The 18,058-nt window shown below is 57.4% G+C and overlaps 1 protein-coding gene across 1 annotated transcript in view; it reads right to left on the reverse strand.

Moving 5' to 3' along the window:
- The window catches only part of CARD11 (caspase recruitment domain family member 11), a 35,861-nt gene that overhangs the window by 661 nt on the left and 17,142 nt on the right, over positions 1 to 18,058 (reverse strand). Inside the window, exons 12-22 of the mRNA XM_008061728.2 lie at positions 16,682 to 16,734; positions 14,772 to 14,904; positions 14,015 to 14,216; positions 13,514 to 13,640; positions 11,088 to 11,328; positions 9,929 to 10,025; positions 9,417 to 9,512; positions 7,272 to 7,407; positions 5,704 to 5,883; positions 2,925 to 3,049; positions 197 to 312 (exon numbers count right to left, since the gene is read on the reverse strand). Of these exons, the coding sequence (XP_008059919.1) occupies positions 197 to 312; positions 2,925 to 3,049; positions 5,704 to 5,883; positions 7,272 to 7,407; positions 9,417 to 9,512; positions 9,929 to 10,025; positions 11,088 to 11,328; positions 13,514 to 13,640; positions 14,015 to 14,216; positions 14,772 to 14,904; positions 16,682 to 16,734 (1,506 nt within the window). The remainder of the gene's footprint in view (positions 1 to 196; positions 313 to 2,924; positions 3,050 to 5,703; positions 5,884 to 7,271; positions 7,408 to 9,416; positions 9,513 to 9,928; positions 10,026 to 11,087; positions 11,329 to 13,513; positions 13,641 to 14,014; positions 14,217 to 14,771; positions 14,905 to 16,681; positions 16,735 to 18,058) is intronic.

An 18,058-nucleotide genomic window follows, 5' to 3' on the forward strand; every position in this document is an offset into this window, starting at 1 on the left:
TGGCGGTAGGCAGGGTCCGCCCGGGGCCTGGCCGATTCCACCGTGCGAGCCGCCGCCCGTGAGGTCAGGCCTGTCCCCAGCGAGGGGGGCTCAGGGGCGATGGGGCTCGGGGGCGACGGGGGGCCAAGGCGTCCAGGCCACAGAGGCTGGGCCGGGCGTCAGGGCGGGGCAGCCCCGAGGCGTCCCAGGGCCCTACCGGAACCGCTTGAAGTTCTTCTCGGACACCCGGATGAAGAGCACGATGGGGAAGATGTTGGACTTGATCAGGTCCCGCGCACAGCCGATCCCGGCCTCCAGGAGGCAGTGCTTGTTCTGTGGACACAGCAGCCCCCATCAGCAGAGGCCCCCGAGGCTGGCGGGACGCCGGGTGGGGCTCCACGGGGCAGGAGCCCCGAGGGCCATGGGCTGGGGACAAGAGCCCGCGGGCTGGACACGGCCGGACACTGCGCGACCAGTGGGTGCTGTGATGTCCCTGCCGGACACCGCGGGACCAGTGGGTGCTGTGAGGGGCGCTGGGAGAGACCAGGCCCCGCCTGGGTGAATGAGTCTGAATAAAACACTTGCTACTCTAGCCACCTTCAAGGGCGTCCCTGGTACAAGGCAAGGGGGTAGAAAATACACAGCAGGTGAGACGGCCAGGCTGGTGGCTCCTGGGAACAAATGCAAGGGTCCTTAATCACAAACACATCATACTGAAAAAGGGCAATCCCTGCAACTCTGAAGGCATCACTAAAAAAAAAAGGAGTAGGCATTCTGGTTTATGCCTGTAATTCCAGCACTTTGGGAGGCCGAGGCGGAAGGGTTGCTTGAGCCCAGGAGTTGGAGACCAGCCTGGGCAACACGGGAGACCCTGTCTCATCAAAAAAACAACAAATCAGCTGGGTGTGGTGGTGCGTGCCTGTAGTCTCAGCTACTTGGGGGGCCGAGGCAGGAGGATCGCTTGAACCCAGGAGGTTGAGCCATGATTGCGCCACTGCACTCCAGTCTTGGCCACAGAGTGAGACTCACCAAACTTTGCATCAGAATAGAGCATAAATATAGAGTCTAAAGTGTGCAGCTCAATGGCCTTCGCAAATGGAATATTCTAGGAACTAGCAACCAGGTCCAGAGGTAGAAATGACCCGCCCAGAGCCCCGTTGGGCCCCCTGCCGGTCACTGTTCCCCACTCCCCAGACCTCTATCAGCACAGATTCACTGGCCGGCACCCCTAAAGCGATCTCAGTTCCAACCGTGCCCACTCATGTTCCATCCACTCCAGCTCTCAGAACTTTCTAAACTGCTACGACCTGGACTTTTCTTTTCTTTTTTTTTGAGTTGGAGTCTCACTCTGTCACCCAGATTGGAGTGCAGTGGCACGCTCAGTCACCGCAGCCTCGACCTGGTGGGCTCCGGCAATCCTTCCGCCTCAGCCTTCCGAGTAGCTGGAACCACAGGTGTGCCCTACCGCGCCCGGCTAGTTTTTGATTTATTGTAGAGAAAAGGTCTCTCACCAAGTTGCCCGGGTGGGTCTCGAACCCACGGGCTCAGGCAATCCACTCATCTCGGCCTCCCAAAGTACTAGAATTACAGGCTGTGCCACCGAGCCCGGCAACCTGGACTTTGTATGAAAATGACAAACAGTTCCAGGACGGGTGACACCTCCGCCCACGTTTTTTGTTTTTTAGCTGGAGTCTCACTCTGTCGCCTAGACTGGAGTGCAGGGGCATGCTGTCAGCCACTTCAGCCTCAAGCTGCTAGGCTCAGGCAAACCTTCTGCCTCAGCCTTCCAAGTAGTTGGAAATACAGGCACGCACCATTTCCAGTTAAATTTTTTGATTTATTATAGAGACGAGGTCTTATCAACTTGCCCAGGCTGGTCTTGAACTCCTGGGCTCAGGAAATTTCTCGCCTCTGCTTCCCAAAGTGCTGGGATTACAGGTGTGAGCCACTGCCCCAGGCTTCTGCCTGCATTTTTATCTGTGCATGTAAAGCAGAGAGGATGCAGGAGTGATCATTAGTTGGACTGCACATGTGGCGTTCCTGGCTAGGCACTGCTTCTGCCATCTCCAGGGTCACTATCCCCCACGGAGTTGACCCCAGGACTGGGGACAGCATGCCATGGCCACAGACTGAGAGCTTTTCTTTCTTCAAGTGCTATGATGAGAAAGAACTTGATGTGGGCTGGGTGCTGTGGCTCACGCCTATAATCCCAACAATTTGGGAGGCTGAGGTGGGAGGATTGCTTGAGGCATGAGTTTGAGACCAGCCCAGGCAACACAGTGAGACCTCATCTCTATTAAAAAATCAAGAAATTAGCCAGACGTGGTGGTGCACACCTGAAGTCCCAGGTACTGGGGAGGCTGAGGCGGGAGGATCACCTAAGCCCAGGAGGTGGAGGCTGCAGTGAGCCGTGATCATGCCACTGTACTCCAACTTGGACAACAGACTCACTCAAAAATGAATAAATAAGTGAAAATGAATAAATAAACAAAAATTCAGTGCTTAGGTCGCACCACCTGGCCCCAGACGACTCTAAATTGCCACAGCCAACCCATCTGCGTCGCTGCCAGTAACCCTCCTGATGTCCTATTTTCCCCTTGTTGGCTGCATGTGATACCTGTCACTGCTAGCACGTCCTGTCTCTCATCCTGACATGCTCGCGCTCTATCTCCGGCCCCTGTTATCACAACCAGACACACACAGCCCTCGACAATGTGAACTTGCATGCCGGCTCCGGAAAGCTCTCGAAAACAGAAGGCAGCTCCAAAAGGTAAACCCACATCAGAGCCAGAGAGCAGGGGTGTGGAGAGAGAGGGTGTGCGCACGGCCGGACGCAGATAGAAGGGGGCCGGGAGGAGGCTGGCCGAGGGGAGGGAGGGCACTCCTCGCCCCACCCTCACCCAGCCCGGGGGCCTGTCCAGCCTCCTGGCCTCCTGGCCCCTCACCTTGGCGGCCACAGCCTCGATGTTGGCAGGAACGATGCACTCGAAGGTGTTGGGGTTCTTCTCTCGGGAGTAGATGATGGTCTCTGTCTTCTGCTTTCGGAGAAACTCATCTCTTGTGACAGTATCTGCAGACACAGGGGCCAGTCCTGAGGGTGGCACAGGGTGCTCTTGGGCTGATCGTCCCATCTGGGCACTGCTGCTCCCCTCTGGGCTCTGAACTCCATGTCTGACCCCCTTTGAGGACTAAAAATAAAATCCTTAGTCCCTGACCCCAGAGGCACCTTGAAAACGGAGTTGCCGGCCACGAAGGGATGGAGGTCGGACACACCTCATCACACTCCCTCCCTTTTGTGGCTTAGATTCAACAACTGACCAGCATTCACTGGCCGGGCTCGGTGGCTCAACCTGTCATCCCAGAACTTTGGGAGGTTGAAATGAGTGGATGGCTTGAGCCCACGGGTTCGAGACCTGCCCGGGCAACTTGGTGAGACCTCGTCTCTACAGTAAGTAAAAAACTAGCTGGGCGTGATAGCATGCTCCTGTAGTTCCAGTTACTTGGAAGGCTGAGGCAGAAGGATTGCCAGCAGGTCGAGGCTGTCGAGGAGTCCAGCAGGTCGAGGCTGTGGTGGCTGGGAGCGTGCCACTGCCCTCCAGTCTGGGCAACACAGTGAGACTTTAACTCAAAAAAAAAAAAAAAAAAAAAAAAAGACTGACAGTACTGACTCTTTGTGGCAGTAAGACATCAGATTATAAAGAAGGCCTAAGGCCGTGTCAGGCCAGGGAGCATGGGCAGACACAGAGAGAAAGGTGACAGGAGCAAGCTGGCCAAGAGGAGGGAGGGCACTCCTCACCCCACCCTCACCCAGCTGGAGACCCGTCCAGCCTCCTAGACTCCTGGCCCCTCACCTTGGTGGCCACAGCTTTGATGTTGGCGGGAATGATGCACTCGAAGGTGTGCATGCGTCTCTAAACTTAAAGAGTAAACTATGTCCTACCTGCCACAAGATTGTTCCATTTCTCTAGCAACTCAACTAGCACTGGGCTCAAGAGAAGCCATATTCAAACAACTGCAGCTCACCCACTGTCAGACGCTGACTAACTGACGCCTGTTCCACCAGCCATAACTACAGCTTTGACTTGACAAGAGACTGATAAGAGACCCCCGACCCGGACTGGTTCTGGCCAATGCCTCTGCGAACCTTCTTCACCTTTTGACGTGGAGGGCTTAACTGTACTGCACGTAAATGGAAGGTCTCCACGTCAAGGTGAACACGGGCCACAAGTAACATGCACGCTCGCTCATGCGTCAGGACGCCCCTTTCTGGATATTTGCAGCTCCTCCTGTAACCTGCCGAATATGTATGCTTGGCCAACCCATCAGCATAAATCCCTCCATTTGTACACCTGGCCCTCCTCTCCCTCCAAGTGCCTGCTAATGGTCTCTAGCGGGGGCTGTGCTTCCCAGCCTGTCGGGATGGTCACACCGTAGGCTGTAACCCTTTCTAGGAAATAAAGTCTCCTCTCCAAACTTCTAGATTCTTCCGTAGACACCGTCAAGCCATGTTTAAATGAATCCTATTTCCTCTACTAGACTGTAAAGTTCCCTGAGGGCAGGGCCAAGGTCACGCTTTCTCACGAGGCTCCCAGAGCAGATGTCGAGTAAATACTTCTGACTTGGTTTCTCAGCCATAAGTTTTATCGGACAAAGTAGCTCAGGCACTGTGATGCATTGCTGATCACCGGTCACCAATCATGGAGAATCTCTTGTTCTAACATCCACTGACCCATCTCCCCACCCATTCACGCAACATCCATCCACACACCCACCCATTCACGCATCATCCATCCCTCCAGCCACCTCCTCATCCACTGATCATCCATCCAGCCATCTGTTTATCCATCCATCTAGCCACCCAGCATTTACCTACCCACTCACCCATCCATCCGTGTATCATCCATCCATCCATCCATCCCACTGAGGGACAGGCAGTAGGAATAAAAACACTGTAACAACACAGCTGTTGTACCCAAGGAATGACTATTTAGCTGGGGAGAAGAATGTGGGATACAGACAATTTTAAAACCTAGCGGGTGCGGTGATGGGCCCCTGATCTTGGAGGACTGAGCAGGTGTGGGGAGACAGTGCAGGCAGGCTTCCTAGGGGAGGAGGGGCCTACGGGAGGCCCCACTCACTTGAAGCCCACCGAGCAGGTGTTTACTAAACACTCATGGTTTGGTTTCTCAGCAGAGATGCGACCCTGAACGGGTCTTTCCCATCTCTGGGCCTCGGGTTGTCTGTTTGTGGAAGGAGGAGGGTGGAGCAGGTTCAGGCCTGGAACTCCCCGCTTGGGCCCAGGCCGGTCTTCAGAGGGCAGACCCGGAGCGTGCAGGGAACGGGACTGGACGGGACCTGGGTGGTAGCCCGGTCGCTGGTGGATGGGGAGGAACCGCCCCCAGCCACCGGCATGAAGACATCAAGGGAAAGAGGCACGCATCTGCGGAGCGTGGCGGGAGCCAAGTGGGATTTTCCAACAAGGCTTTTTACCAAGCCGCTACCAGCCAGGGTGTCAGGGGAAGAGTGCTCGGGGCTTTGGGCAGAAATTCTCCTAGAACCCATCCCCGGAGGGGCATGTGGGGCTCCCAGAGGTCAAGCAGGAGAACGGGAGGAGGGAGAGGGAGGAGGGAGAATGTGGAGGGAAGGGGTGTGAAGGGGACGGGGAGGGGAGGAAGCACGGGGAGAGGAAGGGAGGGAGGAGTCCTTCCGCGGGTGCCCGCTCACCTGACTTGCATATGGTGAACTCCAGGGCGCCCCCCGAGTTGAGCAGCTTCTGCACCAGCGTCCTGGCCAGCACGGTGGGCGTGAAGAGCACGGGCCGGCGGCGCTCGCAGTGGAAGGCGCGCACCAGGCTGTAGGGGATGAGGCTGAGGTTCTTGCCCAGCTCGTTCTCTGGATCCAGCTCTGCGGGGCAGGAGAAGGCAGCTGTCAGAGCCCTGGGCCTCGGAGGCCTTCTGGGGAGTATGGGACTCCTGGGCTGGGGGCTGGGGGTCACCGCCTGGGGACACTCTGGCCACGGCCGGCCCTGCGGGCCTGGCTGCTGCCCCAGAATCTGTGGTGTAGGAGGGGACCACGGGCTGGGAGGGAGGCAGGGCGGGTGGGAGGCAGACACGAAGCATGTGACAAACGCAGGATTCGGTCATTTCAAACGTGAGCTCTGTAAGGAGAGGGCACTACAGTGAATGGTCAAGGAAGGCTTCTCGGAGGAGGGGCACGGGCCGGGACCCCCATGAGAGGAGGAGGGGCAGGCGCGGCCCAGGCAGAGGGAAGGGTGCGTGTGAGGACATCGAGGGCCTCAGGAGCCAGGAGGGACAGGGCTGCGGGCACTCCTCGGGCGTCTTCCAGGGGCACCGGGGGCCTCCCGGGTGGCAGAGAAAGACACCAGTTTTTCAAGTCTCTCCAGCTGGTGTGTGGGTGCCTGCAGAGGCCTGAGGGCAGAGTCGGTTAAGGCCAGTCCCAGGCAGCCTGAGGAATCGCTTCCAGAAACCGGTGGCTTGTCCTTTTACTTTGTCCCCTGGCCCGGTCATTCCAACTCCTGGAGGGCCAGTCTGGGGGAGCCCCAGGGCCTCCTTTGAGGATCCACCCGGAGCTGTGGCCTCCCTTCCCTGAGTGAGGCCAGGTGGCCAGGAGGAGGGCAGGTGGGGTGGGCTGGCCATCAGCTGGGCTTTGCACGGCCCCTCACTGGCCTGATAAATGGCAAAGACGCTCCGTGGGTAGAGAAATCAATAGGTGAGCACATCACAGCAAACAGCCCCACCTGACCAGGCATCTGGGCACAAGGTGACAAGTGCCCTTATGTGGCAAACTCGGTGGAATGCCAACCCAAGGTGGCGTGGGCCTCCCAGCTAAGGATGGGCTCCCTCACCCTTTAAAAGAATTTTTAAAAAATTGTTTTCTAATGACAGTGTCTTGTTCTGCCACCCAGGCTGGAGGGTAGTGGCACAATCATAGCTAACTACGGCCTTGAACTTCTGGGCTCAAGCGATCCTCCTGTCTCTGTCTCCTGAGTAGCTGGGATGACAGGTGCCCCCATCTTGGCTAATTTTTAAATTTTTGATAGATATGGGGGCTTGCTATGTTGCCCAGGCTGGTCTTGAACTCTTGGCCTCAGGGATCCTCTTCCCTCGGCCTCCTAGAGGCTAGGATTACAGGCGTGATCCACCATGCCCGGCCTCCCTCTCCCTTTTGGGGGAGCAGACTTTCAGGCCCCCCCACGGAGAAGGATGTGTACCCGGTGGGGGTGAGAGTGTGTCCCGTGGGTGGCGGGGAGAGGCAAGGGGGTCCCCGCATACCATCCTGCTTCTCGATGAGAAGCTTGGTGGCATCCAGCGAGGACCGGGCCAGGCTACCCAGGGGGCTCCCGGAGATGATGCGGACACGCTCGTTGCTGTTCATTCGTTTGTACTTGTTTTCGGACCTGCTGACGAACTGGAGAAAGCGGATGGGGGAGTGGAGGGGACTGTTCTGCTTTTGCGTCTAACAGACCAAGCCCCAGGATTCAGACAAAGACCTCTGTCCAAATCCCAGCTCTGCCCCTGGGGTCCCTGAGCCAGTCACTGTCCCTGTAAAAACAGGAGACCCCTCGCAAGCGGCTGGAGTCCTTTGGAACTGGGCCCATGTCCTTAGCAGGTGAAGAAATGCATGCCTGAGCTCTCCTCCCCAGCTGGCCCTGGATGAGTCTCTGATTAATCCCACCTACATTCCCGTGGGCACTTCAGGGGTGGCCTCTGTGGGCACCCTGGGACCTGACGCGCCCCAGCTGTGAAGACCCCTGGCTGGACGTCTCCGTGGGCAGGGACAACCCACAGATGTCCGCCTGGCGGGCAGGTGCTGGACAGCCTCATTTCCACCGACACTCTGCTCCCCACGATTCCCTGCCTCAGTATCCCCAGGTCTCCGGGGAGAGCACCCACTCCTTTCTACGATTCATAGAATGGAGTCCTGGAGGGCGCAGTTGGACATCCCAGCAGAGGGCACAGAACTCAGGTTTATACCACAGTCCCCGAGCTACTTGGGGTCTCCCCACACCCTTCCTTCTACAGAGTAGCTGGGGCCCCTGCTGGCCCTGGTATTCGCCACTGCACGCCTGCAGATGAAAGTCCCATGGCTTCAGACTCTGTATGACGTGCGGAGGCCAGTGCAGCTCCATCTTGGATGCCTGTCTGCCACGCTGGCTTCTGATGAACCCAGTTCCAGGACGGCCTCTAAGATTTCCTTTTATCGGTCGTTCCTTGTGTAAGAGCAGGCCCTTCCTGCCAACCCTGCCCTTAGGTCAAACAGCCATGACACCATCGTACTCAACTGCCCTACACATCCTTGCTGAATCCCCCCTTCCCTGGGGTACGCAAGTCCCGGTTCTGGGGAGTAACAGTGCAGAGATCCCCCATACTGTCTCTCCGCCACCTGAGACACGACCATGACTTCTGTTCCTAAGTCCCTAGTAAAAGTTTCTTCCTAGGGAATCAAAATGTATCCTCCTCTTTCTTGGGTTTCGTGCCTTTCTCAGCCTTTGGGGTAGGTTTGCACAGATCTACCCACCGTGAAACAACACCAGGGGGTAATAATTACATGTCATCTCAGATAGTCCTGCCTCCAGAAATCCCTCAGACTTTGTCAGGGCTCTGTCCCACGTGGGGTTCTCTCTGCCTCCTGTTTGTGTCTACCTGGGTTTTAGGGTCACACTGCTCACTATTTCTGTTCCAACATCAGGATGGAGCAGTGGACTGTCACATTGGCTCCACAGGGGTCTAATTAGTGTGGCAACTCCACAGAACGTGCTCATGGGGCTACATTTGGATATACTCCCTTAGCTTTTGTCAGCTGGTGACTATAAGAAATGGCCACAAAGAACGCCTCTGCATTTGTGTAAAGTCACTTTTGAAGATATCATACACTAAGCTAGTCAGTGTTCCTTGTATAGCAGTCCATGCAAAACAAATCCTTTTAGATTTAAGTACAAGGGAAAAATTCTTTCTGGTCCCCTAGAGCTAAAACATTTCCACAGACAGATACCATTTAAAGAACCTGCTGGGTTTCCCTTTATTCCTCGGCTGCTGGGATGCTCAGATAAACTTAATGCTTGATCTGAGGAACTAAATTGGCCTAGATATTTGCAATGTTTATTTTCCTCTCCTGATATGCTGTTTCTGATTTTTCTATTAATATCCGAACAGCCAACTTAAGTTTCTCTTGGTCACAGATTCCTCAAATCTTCGGTGAAAGCAGGATTTGCTTCCCACAGGCACAGAAGCTGTCTACTGACCTGTCACCGAGAGGATGAAACGGGACAGGAGATGTGAAGCGCTGTGGAAAGTTGCAAGCGGTGTACAAGCACAAAGCGTTGTTATTTGGAAGCAGGCGTCTCTTCTCAGCAGGGGAAGGGCAGAGTCATGGCAGGGCGGGACTGAGCAGTCGGTGGGCGCTCCGGAACGCTTTACCTGAAGGAGCTGGCCAAACAGGAAGCTGGCTCGCGAGAGGCGGGGACTGACCCGGGGGTCGCTGGCTGAAAGCGGCTCTTCGGGCTGCAGGGTGTTCTGCAATGAGTTTATCAATCGGTCAGACCCGGCTGGGCTCGGCGGGGTCCGCGAGCTCGGTCAGGCAGTGAGAACCAGAGGCCGGTCCTCTGTGCTGATGCTTCTGTCTGGGAATCAAAGGGTTGCAGATGGGAACTGATGGGGAGGGTGAGGGAGGTCTTGAGAGCCAGGGAGGCGACTTGTTTCAACAGAGCCCAGGCTTGCCTTCCCGCTGGGCTAACACTGCCCTGCAAAGCCAGAGCCCAGGCGCGAGGGGAAGGGGCTCCGACGAGAGGGGGTGCCCCCTCCCTAAGGATATAAGCTCCCCATAACTAGTCAGGAGAGCACTAATGCATGGCACTTGGGATTCCCTCCAGAAGACCTGGGCGGTGGGTGTGCAACGGTCAAGTCCCCGCTGGCCCACGTGGCAGACCTACCCGGAGGGCCCGCAGGGTGTGGTGGGTCGTATCCGCCTCCTCTCGGCTGCCTCGGTGCATCAGGCGCTGCAGTTTGACTAGGAGGAGCTGCTGGGCCCTGGGGAGGAGGAGGGGGCACTCAGGAGTGGGAACAAAACCCAGGGACCACAGGTGGGAGAGCCCTGGGGGCTGCCCACAGGGCGGGGGCACGTGCCCAGCCCGATGCAGGGACGGCCTGTGCACGGTATGAGCTGGGAGCTTGTGGGGGAGATGGCTCCTCAAATCTGTGCTTGAATCCTGCCTCCAACACTGATTCCCGGTGGAGTTGTGACAATGTGCCTTGACCGTGCTGAGCCTCGGATTCCCATCTGTAAATCCAGTCTGCTGAGGCTTACCTGGTAGAGCTGGTCTGAGGAGCAGTGTTACAGTCTGACAGATGGTATGGTAGTGCAGTGTTCAAGTCTTACAGACATGGTACCTGACAAATCGTCTGTGCTCAGTCCTCGGTGGCTAATACTGCTGTAATGGCTTCATGTTGTTGGGATGTGGCCGATGGAAAAGAAATGACTTGTGGATATGGTAAGACGGCATAAAAATCAAGTGCCAAGCTCCCTGGCTATCACCAGATGGGAGGGCGCTATGAGATTTTAGTGGCTGGTGAGAGAAATGCCTCTGGGGAGGCAGGAAAATCTTCTTGGAGGAGGCACTGGGGACCTCACTGGCTTTTTTTTTTTTTTTTTGAGTCAGGGTCTTACTCTGTTCCCCAGGTTGGAAAGCAGTGGCATGATCACAGCTCATTGCGGTCTCCAACTCCCGGGCTCAAGTGATCTTCCCGCCTCGGCCTCCCATGTGGCTGGGACTAGAGCTGCACACCACCCTGTCTGGCTAATTTTATTTTATGTTTTTGTAGAGATGAGGTCTCACTATGTTGCCCAGGCTGATCTTGAACTCCTGGGCTCAAACAATCCTCCTGCCTTGGCCTCCCAAAGTGCTGGGATTTACAAATAGGTGCCACCGTACCCGACCCAGGACCTCACTGTTAGGCAGGCAAAAGAGTGGACTTCTTGGGTCTGGGCTCCTCCATAAGCCTGTTTGCCGATGTTCACAGCAGCCTCAGCCCCACCCCCAGTTGCTCCATGGGGTCAGGGAAATGGAGGCACCACCCAGGTCCTGGCCTCACCGGCTGTAGCTGGGTATGGTGCCCATGTCCAGGTCGTGGTCAGTGAAAGGGTCCACCCGCGCACACAGCCACTCGTGCCGGTCCTGGTACATGGTGTCGCGAACGTGCACGACGTCGTCACACTTCAGAGACATGGTGCAGGCGTCCAGCTGGCTGGAGATGTTCAGGTTCAGCCGTATGTAGAACGAGTCTCCCGACGTGATCAGGCCCTCCTCCATGTCCTTCAGCAGCTTTCTGTACCCTGCAGAGGAAAAGACGCTGGCTGAGTCACCACTGGCCGATGTCACAGCACCGCCCAGAGCAGCCTCACTCACCGCCATCCTCAGAGAACGTGCCTGTGCCATACACCTCTCTTAGAGTTTATGGCTGGGGGCACGTTCTTCCTCCCTGATGAATGGGTAGCCATGTCGTATGCCAATTTCCCTTTTTGTCTTGGCTGCCAGGAAGCTAAGAGCTAAAATCTGTGTTAAGTTGCAAGGATCACCTTCACTGGCATTTCTGCTACAATCGCCCTGTCTTTCTCAGGATGACACGGCACTTTTTAAAAAAATTTTTTAAGTTGATGCATAACTTACGTACATGCATAACCACCAACATTCTTAAGTATTCAGATCAACGAACTTTCACAAATGTATATATGTGGGTAGCGACCACCCAGAACGCTATCAAAAAGCCCTTCCCAAAGGTAACCCTTATCTTAACTGCTATCTTTACAAGTAAGTCGAACCTTACTTAGTGTAAGTGGAACTAAACAGTGAATGTCCTTTCCTGCTTCCATGGCTCAATGTTACATCTGTGAGATTTGCCCGAGCTGCTGCGTGGTGGCAGCTGTGTGTTTTCACTGCTGTATAGTACCCTGCCCTGTGTATGCAGTTATTCTCTCGTGTGCGATGTGCACAGTTGGCAGTTTGGGGCTATTATGAACAGCTCTGCTATGTTACCCTCAGACGCTGCTTTTGGTGGACACATTTTTCTTGGATCTATACATAGACATGGGATTACTCATTAAGTGTAGAGACGGCCACATGATTTTCCAGAGGCAGGACTGTAGCACATGTTGGATTAACCTGATTTAAACATTGTCACCTTCCGAGTAAAGGCTTTGCAAATGCTTTGGAAGGAAACAGGCCATAAACCCCGAACACAGTGGATGCAGCAAGTCTAAGTGACCATCCATGCTGGAAACCCACAGGCTAGAACCTCAGACTAGCCCCACATGTGGACACAACAGAAGCCGAATGGGTCCTAATAGCCAGGCCCAAGGTGAAATGTCACACGTCCAGGTCACACACAGCAGGGCCGTGCCAGCCAGCGGAGTTGTGTGCTCAATGTTCCCACCTACTGGGCATAGAGAAACGGGTTCTCCATGGGCCCTTCTGGGGGATCCTGGCTGTGCCCAGCGCATCTCAGAATCCTTCCCACCTACCACCCGGCCAGGGTCCATAGCGGGTGTCACCTGAGCTCTCAGCCACCTACGAGAACAGGGCCTGCAGACAATATCCTGCCACTGAGCACGCTCTCTCTCGGGAATCTCAGACATCAGGGCTACACGGCTGCACAACCCCAGGGCGTGCTGCTCATGCTGCAGGCCGTGGCTCTGCTGGCCAGCGGGCCCAGAGATGTTCTGCTGGTTTGGATGGCCAGGCCACAGGACTGGGAAGGGGCCTGCCCGGTGTGTGGGGGGCGACACAGGCCTGTGTGTCCTTATTATCTTCCACGCTGGTGGGGCACTGCTGGGAAGGAGCCGAGCAGGCTCTGGAGAGCGGGTAGAGAGAAACTGGCCATTTATGCTCTGTTGAAACATTCATGAGCCCTGGTGGCTAAAAATAAGATCCAGCTGCAGAGATAATCATGCAGGAAACCCAGAGGTGAGAACGAGAACTCAGACTTTGGGAAACAGACGACAAAGCCCGGAGCTCACTGCCCGGGAGCCCTGGCCAAGAAGCAGGAGATAAGACGCAAGAGCTGGACGAGAAGGGAGGGTGAGGCCCACCTGCCCCGGGCTGGGGGCACGGGGCTAGAGGCCGGGGCCTGGGATGGGCTCCCCGGCTCTGCTCCCTGGCGAGGCCACCCGAGCTGCTGCCTCCCTCCCAGAGATGAAGCAGCTTCGACCTGCAGGGAGGGGCGAGTAGGCCAGGTGCTCCCATGTGTCCTGGAGGCTGGGGCGCCGTGTCCTCTGCGACCAGGCGGGCAGAGGCGCCCCAGGCCAGGGGTGTCCGGGCTCGGCCAACGAGCCGTGAGAGGCAGCAGGGCATCACTGTCTGCCCGCCCTCCCAGACCTGCCCACAGTCCCTCCTGATGCACCGGGAGGGCTCACCCTTCCACGGAACGGAGGAGCAGGGGAAGGCAGGGGGTGGCGAGGTCACACATTGAGGTTGGGGAGCTGCTCGCTGGCCGGGGGTGCCGCCTGCCAGCCAAGGCCTCACCTTCCTGGTTGACCTTGTAGTGCAGCGTGACGGGGCCGCTGCACCGCTGGATGGTCCAGTGGGCCTCCTCCTTTGTGCACGTCTCCAGGGGGACACTCTGCCTCTCGCCTCGGATGCAGCCTTCCAGCTAGATACCAAAGACACAGTGTTCTTCTCCCGGCCCCTGGGCCGCGGAGCTGCAAGGGGGAGACGGTTCCACGGGGGAAATGAGAACATCTCCCCCTAAGCAAGCCAAGACTCGCTCAGCACGGCGGCGTAAAAAGAGCTCCTGCTTAAGTGGGGTGCACTCGCCCCCTGCCCGTGCCCCGGGACATTGGTGTGCAGCTCACGGGCCCAGGCTCCAGAGACCCGAGCGGCAAGCGGGGAAGGGCAGCTTCCCCGGTTGTGCTGACAGCCCGGCCACCTTCCTCTCCTTCTCCCGCCCAGGGACCACAGCAGAGCGTGAGGCCGAGGGGCTCCCGGGCACCCTGGGTGTGGCGGCCTCCTGGCCTCGGCCCTCACCAGCAGCAGCTGGTGGCCCTCGCGGAGGCCAGCCTTCTCAGCGAGGGAGCCGGGCTTGACGGTGTGGACGAAGCTGCCTCGCACGTTGCCACCCAGCAGGCTGAGCTGGGCGATGAGGCCGTCGCCGCTCAGCGTGGTGTGCTGCACCGAGGGCCCAGGGCCCCGCACGTGCCCCACGGACGTGACGGAAGGCCGGAAGGGTCTGGACCAGGAGACAGAACAGCAGTCAGGGAGACGGACGGGACGCGCCAGAGGGTGGAGGAGGGGGTGTGCGGGGACCTGGGGCGTCCTGGCTCCAAGTGAGATGCCCCCTCACCGGCTAAGGGAGGAAGAGCTCACTGACTCCTGCTGGGAGAAACCCAGATAGGGACTGAGTTGCCCTCCCTGAGACCCCATGGAGGCCTGTGAGGGCCTCCCTGCTCCTCCCCCACACCGGGAGGGGCTTCTCGAGCGGAGCCCACCAGGCTTCAGGGATCGCAGCAGGGGCGTATCAGGCACCTGGTCATGCCGTGTGGCCATGGGCAAGCCCCTCCCTCTGTGGGCCTCAGTATCCTCCCCCAGACCCCTCTGGGGGAAGGGGCACCGTCGGAGGAAGCGGTTTCTGACGTTGGGGACGCCGTGCTTCCGGAACTGGTTCTCGGAGGTGGCACAGAGGGCGACACGGGTGGTCGCCTCTGTGGGGGACAGAGGGGCCAGGAGCCTTTATCCCATGCCCGCCCCCAACCCCGGCTTGCCCTTTGCCGCAGGGCCTGGGTACCTTTCCAGAGAGAACTTCCTGAACATGAGGTTGACTTGCTCCAGGTCATAGGCGTCCAGGCCCTCGGACTGGTGGGAGGAGGAGGAGGAGTGCACGGAGGGCGGCCCAAAGGAGCAGCGCTCGTGACTGTCGTCTGTAAAGCAGTGAGGGCCCGTCAGGACCCGGAACCGCAGGGTGCACGAGGGCTGCCCTTGGACCTCTGGGACGGCACGGCACCAGGGCGGGCTCGAGCCCTCCTGCCCTGTGCCTCCCAGCCAGCCTGCCGAGGGCAGGGCCAGGCACAGAGGGTGGAGTCCTTGTGTCCTCTCCTATACAGCCACCCCCCTGACTCCAGGAGTTCCCTGTTAGTAGGAAGCCTGGTCAGGTGTCTGTGTTCTCAGCATCCTCTCTTTGTATCTGGGGAGCGGGGCTTTCCGTTGGAGCTGCTGGCTGCATTTTGGAATTAGGTCCCCAGATTTTCATCTTGCAGCTGTCTTAGGTCTCACCAGCACCTGCTGGCTTCCTGGCCCACGGGCCTGGAGCAAGGGAGGAACAGGAGGGTCTGGACCAAGTACAGAGCCCCCCCATCTTCTCACCTCAGCTGGACCCGGAGGACCCCGGGGAAAGACCCCACTCCACACAGCTCCGGGCCACTGGACAGAAGGAACTGTAAGCCCTGCTCAGGGCTGATAACAAAGGCTTTTCTGCAAAGGGAATTTTCCCCGACACGCAGAATACTTTGGACGGCTGCCCAGGATGCTCTTCCCAGCTCTCCCCTTTCCAAAACTCTTTCAATTCTTCTCATTACCCAGCCTGGGTGAGGTGCTAACCTCTCTTTAACACTTGATAGCTCTGATGGTCCCCCATTAAGGATGACCACCAATCTTGCAATTCATCTGTGGGCAGCATCGGTGGGCAGGGACGCGGGCAGGCTCGGGGAATCCTGGAACCGGGGGGCTGGCGGGATCCACCTGGGGTTCTGAGCCACAGTCTCCCCTGCCGCCAGCTCTTAGGGGCCAGGGGCTGCTACCACCCTCCTGCGGCTCTGAGCCATGTCCTGCAAGCCTGGCTCCGCCCTTCCTGCTTGTCTCCCTTCTCCTGCAGACCCATTCAGATGCCTTTGGGTTTGTAAGTCTGCATCCGTCTGCCCCCTCCACCCTGCCCTGGTTTCCAGCCACAACCCACAGTCTCTGGCAAGGCAAGGACTCAGGGACACCAGCCCCTGTGTTCCGTGCACCTAGCAGGGCCTGGTGAGGGCTGAACTGGCTGGCGCCACTCGCAGACTCTGCCCCTGGAGACTGAGCCCGCGATTCCGGCTCTGCACGGCCTGTTCTGGGCCAAGGGCACATTGTCTTCTGCAATACCCGCTTTGCCCAAGGGGCCGTTTTAGGACTGTCCCGTGGCCTTGGTCTCTGCGCCTGCCTGCCTCTGCCTCCGATCTCAGGCCCCCCTTCTGTACCTGTGTTGTGCAAGTCGATTAACAGCTTAATACACAAATTTCTCATGAGAAGCCCCTGCTGCCAGCACACTCTCTGCCCTCCCGTCTTTTCCTGTTTCTTATCCCCTTTCTTCACCTATCGAGGACAGCCATAGCATTTCTGCGAGCAGTTGCTGAGCTCGGATGAACCTGGATCAGGTCTGTGGGTCGAGCACCTCTTCGGTGCTTGGCGGCAATACACGAGCACTGTTCTTCCTTAAAAACCCAGACCTGATTCTGAGCCCTGCTCAAGAATGGAACGGGCCCTTGCGGCTTCAAGAGAAAAAACAGGCTCCCAGCACCTCTCCAGCTATAGCCAGGCCCACGTGAGACAGAGGCCTATCTCCTGTGCTCCAGGCAACTCTGAGGACTCGCAGTGGGCAAGCCCCGCTGGTGTTCTCACGAGATGGCAGCCGCCCCTCCTGTGACCCTCTCAGGTCGGCCAGGCACGCACCGTCCAGGTCTAAGACGTCAAACCCGCCACTCTCGTTGTCTTCTTCGACTGTGCTGCAAGACATGAAGGAGGGGTAGGGAGGGCATGCGTGTGAGTGTGTGTGTGCAGAGGGTGAGGGAGGGGGAAGCTTTGGGAACGTTTTGGCTTTCCGAGTGGCCTAGGCTCTGAGAGGGCAGTGTGGGCAGAGGGGAAGGGGAAGGGGCAAGGAGGGCTGGAGGAGGCAGGACGGCTCCCCTGGGATGGTGGGTGGCCCCGGTGGCCTTGGAGGCTGCGTCCTTCAGCGGGTGAGCAGAGGCCTGGCAGCCTCACCTGCGATTTGCTTCTCTCTGTTCTTTTTGGACGCCACGCATGCTTGGCATCCACCTGCACCGCGTGAGGGGTCTGAGAGCGGGATGCCCTCAAAGAGGGGGATGGGGTGAGTTTAGGGTGCCCTGGGAGTTCTCAAGTGTCTGTGTGCGGTCCCTGCATCTGCATCCCAAAGCAGAGGCCGCTACATGTGGCTTCTTCTCTTTTTTTTTTGAGTTAGAGTTGCACTCCGTCGCCCAGGCTAGAGTGCAGTGGCACACTCACGGCCACCCCAGCATCACCCTCCTGAGGCTGAGGCGAGTGGATTGCCTGAGCCCGCGGGTTCGAGACCCACCTGGGCAACTTGGCCAGACCTCATCTCTACAATAAAATCAAAAATTAGCCGGGCATGATAGCGCACGTCTGTAGTTCCGGCTACTCGGAAGGCTGAGGCGGAAGGATCGCCAGAGCCCAGCAGGTCAAGGCTGCGGTGGCTGGGAGCGGCCACTGCATGCTAGTCTGGGCAACAGAGTGAGATTTCAACTCAAAAAATAAAAAATAAATAAATAATAATACATAAAAATAAATTTCTATGTCAAGGGAGAGCATGAATGCAGTTCCCCACTACGACCAACTACACAGTTGAGTTTCCCACATTTGAGGAAATCACAGGGTCAGCACATCTGGAGTGCAGTGGTCAAACCTTGCCTGGAAAAACCACTTTGTGATTACATGTGGATTCCGAAAGCCGCCCTGACACCTGTCCGTTCTGGCAGAGGGGGGCAGCCCACCATGTGGTCGGCACGGACTGGTCAGGCAGAGGGCCTGGGATGGGAGTCTGCTGCTGATCTCACCCCTGCTCTCCAGGCTGCCTGGGGAAGGCCATGCTGAGATGCCCAAACCAGGTCCCTGGGAGGCCGAGACAGGGGGATCCAAACTCCTTGGCTACTCCCTACTCTCAGTCCTTCCGGAGACTGCCCAACAGTCTTCGGCTTTGTTTTTGTTTTATTTTGCTTTAATTTTTTTTTTTGTTCTTTTGTTTTTTTTTTTGAGTTGGAGTCTCACTCTGTCGCCCAGACTGGAGTGCAGTGG

Source organism: Carlito syrichta, unplaced genomic scaffold (assembly GCF_000164805.1).
Source record: "Carlito syrichta isolate Samal-C Ts95f unplaced genomic scaffold, Tarsius_syrichta-2.0.1 Scaffold305547, whole genome shotgun sequence".
Classification (NCBI taxonomy): domain Eukaryota; kingdom Metazoa; phylum Chordata; class Mammalia; order Primates; family Tarsiidae; genus Carlito; species Carlito syrichta.